General features: G+C 27.2%; 1 protein-coding gene and 1 long non-coding RNA gene across 2 annotated transcripts; one reads left to right on the plus strand and one right to left on the minus strand.

The window, feature by feature from the left end:
* The first annotated feature begins 530 nt into the window (after positions 1 to 530).
* LOC108337023 (uncharacterized) lies at positions 531 to 1,136 on the plus strand. Its single transcript, XM_017573460.1, has one exon. It carries the CDS (start codon positions 531 to 533, stop codon positions 1,134 to 1,136), a length of 606 nt encoding a protein of 201 aa, XP_017428949.1.
* A 1,634-nt stretch (positions 1,137 to 2,770) lies between these two features.
* On the minus strand, positions 2,771 to 3,720 carry LOC128197785 (uncharacterized). The gene is made up of 2 exons (XR_008250613.1): positions 3,359 to 3,720; positions 2,771 to 3,272 (listed from the first exon to the last, which is right to left on the minus strand). It is a non-coding gene; the product is annotated as an uncharacterized LOC128197785 (long non-coding RNA).
* Positions 3,721 to 12,723: the final 9,003 nt, after the last annotated feature.

Consider the following 12,723-nt stretch of genomic DNA (forward strand, 5'->3'; position numbering starts at 1 on the left):
AAAAACATTCTAAAACTATCAAATTGTAAAACACGAACATTGTCTTGAATGATCTTGGAGTATTCTTGGAAGCACCAACAATTGATTAAGGAAATTTAAAGGGTTTAATTGTTTCCTTTGTCCCCAGTTTGGTTGAATTGTGTCAAATTCATCCTCATTTTTAAAAAAGTTTCATTTTCGTCCTCACGTGGTGTAAAAGTTTCAATTGAATCCAAACATTGAAAAAATGTGTGTCAATGTAGTCATCTCCGTTAAATACACACTAACGGTGTTAAATGGCTGATTATTTGGCACTAGATATCTTCCAACGTGGCAAAAGAGAGGTTTACGTGGATCTGGAAAGGGGTTTTCAAAAAAGCTATTCTTGCCCAATTTCGTGTGTTCTTTTCCTTCTCTCTTTCAAGAAACTTCCGCGCAGTGCCGTAACGTGTCGTTTTTCTCCACACTCTAATCCAATGGTTCCCGTATATGTCGCCGGCGGGGACAGTATCCCGGCACCGGAAATGTCGATCTGAATGAAGACAGCGAACATGGAAAATCAGAAGAGTGGGAGCAAGCTTACCAGAACCCACTCATCGCTCCTTAGTTGTTCTTCTCCTGCAATCCGATCCTCCATCCACAGCCTCTCTTCCATCGTCACCAAAGAGGAACACGAATTGCAGGAACAGGAAAAGCTACTCCTCGATGTTGACGACGACAAGAACAACAAGCCCAAGAAACCCCAAGCCCGAACGCGTCCTCGAGCCCAAGCCCACAGGTCATCCGCCTATTCCGCCCTTGCGGTCTTTTTCCTCGGCGCGTGTTCGCTCTTGTTCTACTTCTTCTACCTCGAGGTGTCCTCCTCGGAGAACGTTTTACTGGCGCTGATTTTCGTGGCCGTGGCGCTCTACTTTGTGTCCAAGAACAAGGGTCTGATTCAGAGATCCTTTTCCGCGGCGAAGCATTCGTGGGAGGAGAATGTGAAGCGGTTGGGGTTTTCGAAGGCGGTGGCTCTAAACCCTAACCCCAAAAAGAACACACGAAATTATCCAAATCAGAAACCCCAATCACAAAATCGCAACTTCAAAAGCCATTCCTTCAACGCTGGAAAACGAAAGTTGGTTAGCATTATTCCATCAACGCATCGCTGCCGGTGAACCGCCAGAGGTCGTCGTTGCTGACTGGATGAGAGATTGAGAAGCAAATTATTGGTGTGGAGATGGGAAGGGGAGAAACAGCGTGAGAGATGGGGAGGGAGAGAAATGGAAGGGTGTAGATTCTGAAACGTAAAAGAAATTAAAAAAATAAATTTAATTGGGCAAGAATAGCTTTTTTGAAAACCCCTTTCCAGATCCACGTAAACCTCTCTTTTGCCACGTTGGAAGATATCTAGTGCCAAATAATCAGCCACTTAACACCGTTAGTGTGTATTTAACGGAGATGACTACATTGACACACATTTTTTCAATGTTTGGATTCAATTGACACTTTTACACCACGTGAGGACGAAAATGAAACTTTTTTAAAAATGAGGATGAATTTGACACAATTCAACCAAACTGGGGACAAAGGAAGCAATTAAACCAAATTTAAAGGTTCTAAGTTTCCAATAGTGAGAGAAAGATTAAATAAGAATCAACATTTGTTTTCTTTGTAATACTTGCACTTGTGGAGCATCAAGTTTTATCTTTTTATAAATTCTTTGTATATTGGTTTTATCTCGTCTGTGTAGGCAAAGCTCGTAAAGGAAGTACGTGTAGCCTCATCTTTAGGTTTATATTTTGTTATATTCACAAGAGTGAGAGTATATAGGGTGAGTCTTATATTCTTGTAAATCTTTACACTTAGTATCAGTGAATTTTCTTCCAACTCAGGTTGTTAGAAGAAAATTAGATATTAACTCTTAAAGAATTAAACCAGTATAAATATTGTGTTATGTTATTTCATTCATCTTATATATTATCTTACTAAATCTTTGAAGTATTAAAAGATTCATTGAAAATAGTCCTGTACACCTGAAAATTTTTAAAGATTGTTAATTATATATAATTCATTTGCTTTATATTAGTTTTACGTGTAAAAGAGAGGAAGAGAGTCATGATTATTTTCTGCGGTTAATATAATTTTAACAAAAAATGATAACTATTTATTAAAAGTACGAATATATGTTATTATTTTTATCTTTCAGAGATAAAATATCTATCTACGCTTTATTAAAAAGTTATTCTATAATTTAATATTATAATATAAAAATTAATAACTATTTCAAATTAAATATAAAATATTAAAAGAAAGTTATCGGATTAAAAGAGTAAAAATAATGTATATAATTACTATATTATATTGAATAATAAATATGTTAACTAATTAAATCGTATATCTAAAAAATATAATATTTTTAATTTGAAACATTTTTTATTGTTATAGTTATAATAATTAACATTTACATTTTTAATTTTAAAATAACTATAATCAATAATAAGAATTCAAAGAAAAACTATAGTTAGAGAATATCATATTTTGGCCAAACGATAATTCACATTTAGAGCAGATTGAAGAACCATAAGTTGTTATCTTTAATTTGTACAATGCATTTTCTTCCTTTTTTTTTTATCCAGCAAAGCCATCTTTTGATGAAAGTTTAACCTTTTTTTTTTTCTAACGGAGAAATTATTTTAGTGAGTTTGATTAGTTAATTTCAAAAGTTGTCATTTTTGTTTTCTCCTTATAGTTGTCATGTTTGTAACGTGTTACAAAGTTGGGATTTGGGCTAGCTGGTCAACATGCTAAATGGGCCTAATGTCTGGGCTTTATATATTTAAATATCGAGAGCTTCTCTCTACACCACCACACTCTTCTCCGTACACCACCACGTTCCTTATTTACCCTTGCAGTTAAAAAATTTTTCTTTTCACCCAACTTTTAACCACTTGTTAAAAACAGTTCCCAGATATGCACCTTTTCAAACGGAAATCACATTTGTTTCTCCTTCACCGCGTGTTGTTCGTGCTGCTTTAGAGAAGTGGTGCTAGAAGGTGGTCCAGTGATAGTGGTGCTGGTGGAAGAATAAAGAACCCTTCAACGGATATCAACATCGGAAATCAACATCCGAGGATACTGAAAACGAATATCAGTATCCGTTAAAGGCATCTCCGTTTTCGTTGAGGCCTTCAGCGGTTTCTCTCTTTCGTTTTCATTTTTGCCGCACAGCAAACCACATACAACAGCACACACCATATACAACAACACATTACAGCATGTACAAAGAGGCTAAAAATATACCTAAAGCAAACCTACATTAACAATCAAAAACCAAACATACCAATCAAAAACAAAATTATAATAACATGCATTAACAAAGAAGGAAGAACACACCAACCTGGATTGCAATGTTTGTAAGAGTTGAAGACACAGATGAAGCACCAAGCACCATACTCCTCTTTGCAAACAAACGAACGACTTCAATGAAAATGGGATGAAACGGAAATGGATGCAAACGAAAATGGAAGAAAAGATGAAACAGATATGAAAAAAGGGAGGAAGAAAAGGAGAAAACGAAGAGGGAAAGAGAGAAATTAGAGAATGAAATGTGGGGGTGGAGATGGAGGTGTGCTCCGGCGCATGTGAAGAGAGAAAGGTAAAGTGGAAAAGTAAAACATTTTAGGGTTTTAAGGTAAAGTTAAAAAGAAAATGATAAAAGTAAATCATATTTTCATTAAGAATACTTTTCGAAAAAAAGAAAAATTGAGAAGGTGTTGGGAGAAGGATGTGGTAGTGTAGGTAGTAGCACCCTTAAATATCTTATATAGTGTTTGTTTGGGTTTATTATTTATTGTTTACTTCTTTCTCCACTTCCATGATTTCAACATACATTACCATGTATTTCAAAATGTATAATTTTTAAATTGTATAATTCAAAATATAAAAAAAAATATTTTGGATTTTCATTTTAGAAAAAAAAATAAAAATATATTTTAAATTGTACCATCTAAAGTACAAAAATTTATATGAATGTAAGTTGAAATTATGAAAGTGTAGTAAGAAGTTGTCTAGTTATTAATGACTTGTTAAGAGTTATTAAATTTTTATTTATGCTATCTTGTTATGTGTAAAGATGTATATAAAACTTATTATGCAATTTTGGAAGTATTTTACTATCCATTTTGAACCTCAACTTATAATCTTTCAATTATTTCAATCTATCAACTATGTTAGAGTTTGATAATATTGCTTTGAACCATAAAACCAAAACAATGATTTTGGTGTTTTTATTTCTCTAATTTAGTCCTCTTTCTAAAGTTTTTACAGTAATAAAATTACATTTAACTCATCAGTTATCTATTCATATTATAGTAATATCCGTGTAGTTTTCAAATAGTTATTTTAGCTGTAAAAAATATTATTTTATTTTATTATCTCCCTTGCTTATTTTTCTATTTCTTTTCCTTCATCAAATTGCAATTAATGGGAACACTAAAATTCAAATTCGTGAACATAGAGAAAAGGAATTGTTTTAAAAGTGACCCAAATGATTGGAATGTATATAAAAAAAAATGAAGGAAAAGTATCTCTATTTTTTAGACAGTGCACAACTTAATTAAAATTTGCTAACATATGATAATATGCTAATTAAAAGTGAATTTGAATTCACTTAACTTAATATCTAGTGTGTTTGGGTGAATAAAACTGTTTTTTTTTTTATGAAAATAAGTTTAATCCAGATTAATTTTGACATTATTTTATTTATGTTTAAATATTTCATTATAAAAATAAGTCGATAGTAGAATTCGTATATTATTTTTATCCAACACAAAAGTATTTGTCTTAATTCGGAATTTATTCTGGACTTAAACCAATTTTTCAATATAAAACTAAACACTTAAAAGTTTATTTAAAATCATGTTAACTGATAACACTACCGGTAGCTCTTGCGGTGAATCTAGTGGTAGCTATCACACAACAATGGAGGTGAAGGGTTGCGCCGCTAGCTATAGGGTTAAGCATAGAGGAAGAAGGAGAAGGAAGGATAAAATTGCCATTTACTATACCTATGCGATGCAACAAGAAAACATGGGGTGTAGGAAGCAATGGTTTTAGAACAAAAGTAATTAAAAAAACCTTTGTGTTCTAAAGGAGGGATAAAATTGTTTTTTAACGTAGGACAAAATACATAAGTTAAGCAGAAATAATAAGGTAATTTTTTTTTATTTACATTGATATGAATTACAATTATAAGAAATGGAGTATTTACACACACTTGATGGTACAACTTATCTTTCGATAAATTTTATTTAAAAATATTTAATAAACAATTTAATGTGATGGTACACTTACTAATATATATTAGTAATTTAGTAGTTTAACAGTCTCATATTAATTAATAATTGATATTAAAGATAATTTAAATGTAATTTTTTTAATTTTTTAAAATGACGTTGTAATCTAACCTTAATAATATTATCTCAACAAACAAATTTAATATTGAAGTCGGATCAATAATGAAAAATATAATTAAATGATTAATATATTTTAAAGCAAAATACCAATCATTTAAAAGATAACTTAAAAATGAAACATAAAATTATGTGCAATATATGAGATAAGTGGAGTTCATATACAAAAGTATATAATTAATAATATATAATGGTTATTATCAATTAATATTTTTGTTAATAAAATGGGTCAAAATTCTATTTTAGATTTTTATCATGTCGTTATAGTAAAATTCCTTTTTATAATTTATTGATAATGGGTTTTTTTTTCAAATTTATCAGTAATTGTTTTTTTTAACTCAACAATAAATTGATTGGTATTTTAATTTTTTAAAAATTCATTAATAAATTTGTTGGTAAATGTATTTGTTTTAAAATTCATTAACAATTCTATTTATAAATTTATCGATAATTTTGTCAATAATTTTTTCGTAAATTAAACGTTAATTTTTTCATCAAATCTAGCAAATATTTACTTTAAATCAATTAAAGATAATAAAAAAAATAAAAGAAGAACAAGCATAAACCGACGATGGCAAACGAGGCAACAATTACACAGTGAATGTTATTTATTTATATTTACATTTAGTTACATGTTGATCATGTTTATTTATTTATATTTATCTCTAGTTACATATTAGTTATATTACTCAATTATACTCATTTCCAATCACCCACTACTTGTCATATTTATTTATTCAATTATATGGTTTGGTTTCGTATTATTTATTATTATTTTTAGTTGCGAAAAATAATACAATGGTAATAATAATTATTGTGGAATGATAAAATTTATGATCTGTAAAGATTTGATTATTGTAGTTGGAGGTGTAACCTTGGAAATTTAAACGTGTAAGTTTTATGCAAAATGAGATGTTTTTTTTAGTTATTTTATGATGAAATTTATTTAACCTGACTAATCATCATGAAATTAATTTAAATCTTCATAAAGCATGGTAAAATGGACTTAGTGAATTTATAAAGAGTTTTTGTATATTTGAATTAAATTGATGATAATATTATATGTATTATGTTTTAATGTCAATAACTTACCATTGCATGTGTTATTTTAGTATGAGTGTACTATATATATACAATTAAACTAATAAAACATTACTAAAACAAAGTGAATAAAACAATACATAAGAACTAATTTTGATACTTATTTTAAATTTCGTCAAGTATATAAATGTATGCAGGAGATTTATTATGTTTATCGGATGTAGTCCAAAAGAGTTATATGTAGTGACAAGTTTTGCTATTTGTTGAACGGGGTAAGTACCGTTTTTGCTTTAATATGTATTTTATTTTTTCTTTTTTTAAGTTATTACTATGTGTGAACAAATTTTATAATATTATACATAATGTTATGAAAAACAAATATTTGATTATATTATCATATAAGAAAAAAAAGAAAAAATTATAAATATGTATAAATAACATAATTATAGAACAAAACTATAACACTTGTATAAAAAAAATGTAAAAATTGATTTGGTTATGTTTGAATTTTTTTTTATATTCAAACTAAATCACATGCAAATTTTACATTTAATTTAGATATATTTTTAATGAAAAACTAAAGCAAATTTCGGTACAAAACATCACTTTGATAATTATAAACCACTACTGTACGACTAGTTATAACTTCTTCTATGATTTTTATTCTTCTAATATAATGTAGATATTGAAATTATGGTATTTCCAATTCCTAATAATATATTTTAATGTTTACACAGTACTAAAATCTTAAACTTTTTTTAATCAATAACCTAAAAATACATTACGGATACTCACTTTCTTCCATGTACTAAAGTTAAAGATAAACGAAAACATTGTTAAAACACATCTTCTCACTTCTAACTTTTGGTTTTTTTGTTTTACTTTCTTAAACAGAAAAAAAAAAGTATTAAGGTTTAGGTTTTTGTGATGGCTGAGATTCAGTCTATTTTTCATGGATGATGTTGACCTAACCACTCCTTTGAAAAACTTACAAAAGAAAAAGTGAAGCTTTTTTGTGTGTATTTTACACAGAAAGGAAAAGAAAAGATGAGGATGAAGAGATAGAGGAAAATTAGTCAGAAGTTTCAACTCTTGGAGTTTGTGCAAGCAACCCAAGAATGAAAATCATAGAAGAAAAGTAATAACAGTAATAAGTAAAAGTGGAAGAAGAATAGGTAAAGAAGAAGAAAAAGTTTTTACAGGGAATGATCATTCATTGCCATAAACTCAGATAAGTGTTTTTGGACTGTCATCCATGAAATGACAATTTTATCTTTCTAGGACATTTTTCATCAAGATCAAAACTATTATTTTAAGATCAACTTTCAACAAAATCAAATTATTTAATGAGAATCTTACAAGATGTTGGAATAAGATGATAAGTATACCAGAAATTATACTTTTTCACACCCTTTTTTTACATTCATTTGAACTACTGTTTATTATTTATTTTTTAAAGAAAATATAAAAGTTTATCATTTTATAACTATTTTATTCTTATAATGTATATCGAATAAATGTAAATTTATGTTATCTTACCATCACTCTAAATATACTTAATTTTATTTCTATAAAAATAGATTAAAATGTGCTTTTTCTTTTTATATTATTATTAAAAATTATGTTTTATTTTTAAATTAAATTATAAAACATTTCATTTCATTGTTTTATCAAAGTTATACAAAATATTATCTAACGACTCGTGAATATTATATTATAATTAATTGTAAAATTTCGTTTGTTACATGAAAAACACTCATTTGTTGGAAAAAATATTTTACATTAAAGTTTATAAAATACAGGAATTAAATATTTTATAATTTTAGTGTAGTGACAATACACAATTTCTTATAATAATTTTAAAAAATATATTTAACTATAAAAAATTATACAAATTAAGAAAAATAGATAAGTATATTAAATTTTGCTAACCTCTTAATATATTTTTTCTCGTTAAAAGTAAAGGTATAGCAGAAAAATTAGACAATAATTGAAATTAAATTGGTTTTGTCTTATAAACTGATATTCTCTTTCTTGAACAAAAAGGAAAAGAGAATTGACATTGTAGGACATAAAATGATGACTTAAGTGTATAAAAGTATGTCCCATCGAGATTTAGTTGGGAATATATTTCAATCCAAAAAATGATGTTGCCCACATTCACTTTATTTGGCATTATAGGTTAAAGTGTGATATTTCAGCCTATTCACAATCACTTTCCATCAAATTCCAAGCTAGAAAGGTTTCCAAACAAAATCACACATCATCAGCTTATACATATCAAAACATGCATGTATTTTTTTTATTTATGGACATATCCATGTTAATGCGTTAGAATCACTTTTATATATATTCATTCGTTTTACGAAATTCAATAAAAAATAACTATTCCATTTTAACATTCGTTTTTAAATATTGATATGTAATTTTATCAATATGACATCTCCATACTGTATATTAGATTACATGTCATGGTTTTCTTTTCAACAATCATAGGTTTTATATGTCATCATAACTTAATTAGATTACTTGTCATCATAGTAGATTATTAACTCATTACTAAAAGCAAGCATAAGAAAATAATGTGTCCATACAGCACATATATCTAGTCATTCACTTCTTTTGTTTTTCTTTATTCTTATCATGTATTGCATACTACATTATGATATATATTATTTTAAAAATAATATGATACTACAATAATTCTTAAAAACATGATAAATATATAATTATTACTGTGTGAATTCAAATTAAAATAATATATATTAAAGTTTATTAGAAAGTGGTTTTAAGTCTAACTCAACTCCATAAAATCGGTTTGTAAGACGAGGTTTGTACCTCATTTATATATATATATTATAATTTGGTCTTATCTTTAGTCGATGTGAGACTTCCAACACACCCCCTTCACGTCGAGGTGTAAACATTTCGTGCGTGATAGTAGAAATTGGGTGGTTCGATAACGGTCCGACAACGGGTAGAAACAGAAACGCCTATATAGAACTTGTTAGGATAGACTCTAACCATGACTTTGATACCATATTAGAAAATGATTTTGTGAGGTTGAGTTAGGCTTAAACCCACTTTCTAATAAAGTTGTTGACATAAAAAATTATAAATTATTGTCATCATAAATATATTATTATTTTATAAATTAGATATTTTATTGATAAATATTGATAAAGTATTTTAAAGTATTAAATATGGATATCAAAATTGAAGTATACATCATAGTTCTTTTTGATAAAATTTGCTTCGATATTCGTACAAAAACAACATAACGATTGAAAACACACAAATATTAAGTGTCTCATTGTTCTATTTTGATAATAATAACAATATATATTTTACATCTACATCAATTAAAGTTAAAATACATTTACATTAATACCAATTGATCTTACAAGGGAAAAATTCAGATTGAAACACAACCCTAATAAAACTTAAATTTAATAACACAAGGAATTGACACAATTTTCAATAAAACCCTTTAAAGTTATCTTTTACCTATATTTAACATTTTTATTTATATCTAATATGGGATTAGAATCATATTTAAATTCTCAATAAATATAAATTATATCTTACGAATTAGTTTAATATAATTAAATTAAATTTAAAGTATTTAATATATATATATACATTTGATTAAAGTGTTTGAAACATTTGATTGATGAAAGTATTTGAATATATACTAAAGTTGAAGATTTGGATTGGAGCTGGAATAATTGTGGAAAGATATAAACCAATGAAGAGTTTGAAATATATATATATATATATATATATATATATATATATATATATATATATATATATATATATATATATATGTGGTGTAACCTATTGAGCAACAAGCATGTAATGATGTTACTGAATTACGTAGCTATGGTCCTAATTACCTCCTTATTAATTCAGAAATTGAGAAATATGTTAATATACATATAATGATTAAAGTGATTGGGGAAAGAATGTGTAAAAAAAATTGATGTGGAGTGTGAGAGTGTGTTGATGTATGGTCCATGGACACGTGCGAATGATGGCAGTGTCTTAGGCGTAATGATGGGGTTTTGCACCGCTTCTTCCACTGTGTGGGACCCATGTCCTATCATGCGACGCTTTATCTTCCCAAATAAACCCTTTATCTTTGACCGTTTCAGAACCCAAAGCCGAAACGTTTCTCCGACCAACGAGTTCCCTAAACGACAAGTCGTACCCATGCAGTCCCACAACAACCTTATATCACCTCACCAAATGTCCTTCATCTGCCTTTTTATACTTATTTTCTTTTTTACCTTTTTCACCAAAAAATAAAATAAAGTTAACCATATAGTACCGTGAATAAGGAATGATCAAATTCATATTCAGAAATTAAACTTTCAGTTGTTATATTAGTGAAGGTTTTCATATTTTTTACGTCACGTGTAAAGAAATTGTTGAAACTTCACTCAACTATAATAAAGTTCAACTTAATTTTAAAAAGCACTTCAATGTAATTGAATTTAATTATAGAATTGTAAATTGTTGTTAATTGTTTTTTAATTGTAATTAATAAATATTTTATTTTAAAACATATTTGTCAATTGTATAATAAGTTATACTTCAATTCGGTTTTATATAATTTTGTCTAAAAGTGATTTTGGTTTTAAACCAAACTAAAATGATAATTTGTTTAAAAGATTTTTTTTTATACTATTCAATTTATAAATTCAATTTGAGATGATGTTGTTTGAGTCTTTTTGTTGATTAAGAATGTTGAGATAATATGACAAATTTTTGAAATTTTATCTTATGATAAAATAGTTTGATAACGTTAATTGAAATGAGAATGATTTTTTTAACTTATTTTAATTATATATTTTTGTAAATTATGATGAATTAAATTGATATTTATTAATTTTATTTAAACTTTTTGTGTGTTTAGAATGATTATAAGGAATAATGCTGATTACACGAGATAATTTATTTAATTAGGAATGTATCTTGAAATTGTAGATGAAAACATTTACATCTGTTTTTTTATGTGAAAGGGGTGTTTCTTTTTCTTATTAGCACCATAATTTATAGTTGATGTAAGTATATTTTCATTAATTTTAAACAAACTTTAATATATTCAGTAGATTATTTTAACAGTTTTTTGAAATTTCAAGATTGCATCTAGGAAAATTGCTTACATCTATGAATTATTAGATTATATTGTCATTCCAGTAAAATGTAAACATATTTAATATATTAATATTATCTTCCATTTTCAAGGCATTTTCTTTACATCAAGAGGAAGACTGATTGTGATTTAGTTACAACTAATAAGGTACAAACATAATAAATACATTTTCAAATGTGGAAAAAATGTCTACTTAATATACTTGTATTATTTCAAATGACAGTAGATTGTCTAATAAAAAAATAAATTATCGATTGTGAAGTTTAAAATTGTTTCCGGTAAATAAATTACTGGTACAAAAATAGCGTATAATATCGATATTTTTTGATTTTTTATATCAATTTTAAAATGTAAATAAATTTAATATACTTAAAAATTTATTAATATTATCTTCCATTTTCAAGGTATTTGCATTCTCTTTACGTCAACAGGAACACTGATTGTGACTTAGTTACAAATAACAAGGTACAAACATTATCTAATAAATACATTTTCAAATGTGGAAAAAAATGCCTACTTAATATACTTGCATTATTTCAAATGACGGGTCTTCCAACGAAAAGAGTAGATTGTTTAATAAGAAAATAAATTATCGATTGTGAAGTTTAAAATTGTTTGAAATCATTAGTACAAAAATACCGTATAACATCGGTATTTTTCGATTTTTTATGTTGGTTTTGAGACTGACGTTATATCCGGAGACGTTAAATTGACGTCGAATTTAAAAAATTCTACATAAAGTAAATTAAGGTCGAATTTTGCCAATATACGACGTTAATCAATTTCTTTTTGTTTTTAAATTAATTGTGATCCTTTTTTACAACTCTACGAGACCTGAAAAACATAAAAACAACAACTTTCAGTTTTTGGTATTTTATAAAGCATAAACTATGAAACGTGTAGCGTAGTATCAACAACACACAACAATAACAAACAATAAATAAGTTCAATCAAACAACAACAACAAATAAATTCAACCAAACAACAACAACAAACAAGTTCAACAACAAACAAGTTCATCAAATAAGTTATTGATAACGAAAACTAACATTCAAAAGGTGGATTCATCGAAATAAAGTGTTGCCACCA

The sequence above is a fragment of the Vigna angularis genome, chromosome 7, assembly GCF_016808095.1.
Source record: "Vigna angularis cultivar LongXiaoDou No.4 chromosome 7, ASM1680809v1, whole genome shotgun sequence".
Lineage (NCBI taxonomy): Eukaryota > Viridiplantae > Streptophyta > Magnoliopsida > Fabales > Fabaceae > Vigna > Vigna angularis.

Excerpts from the sequence above, each read along its gene's own strand:
- LOC108337023 (XM_017573460.1), top strand. The coding sequence starts at position 531 with ATGGAAAATCAGAAGAGTGGGAGCAAGCTTACCAGAACCCACTCATCG.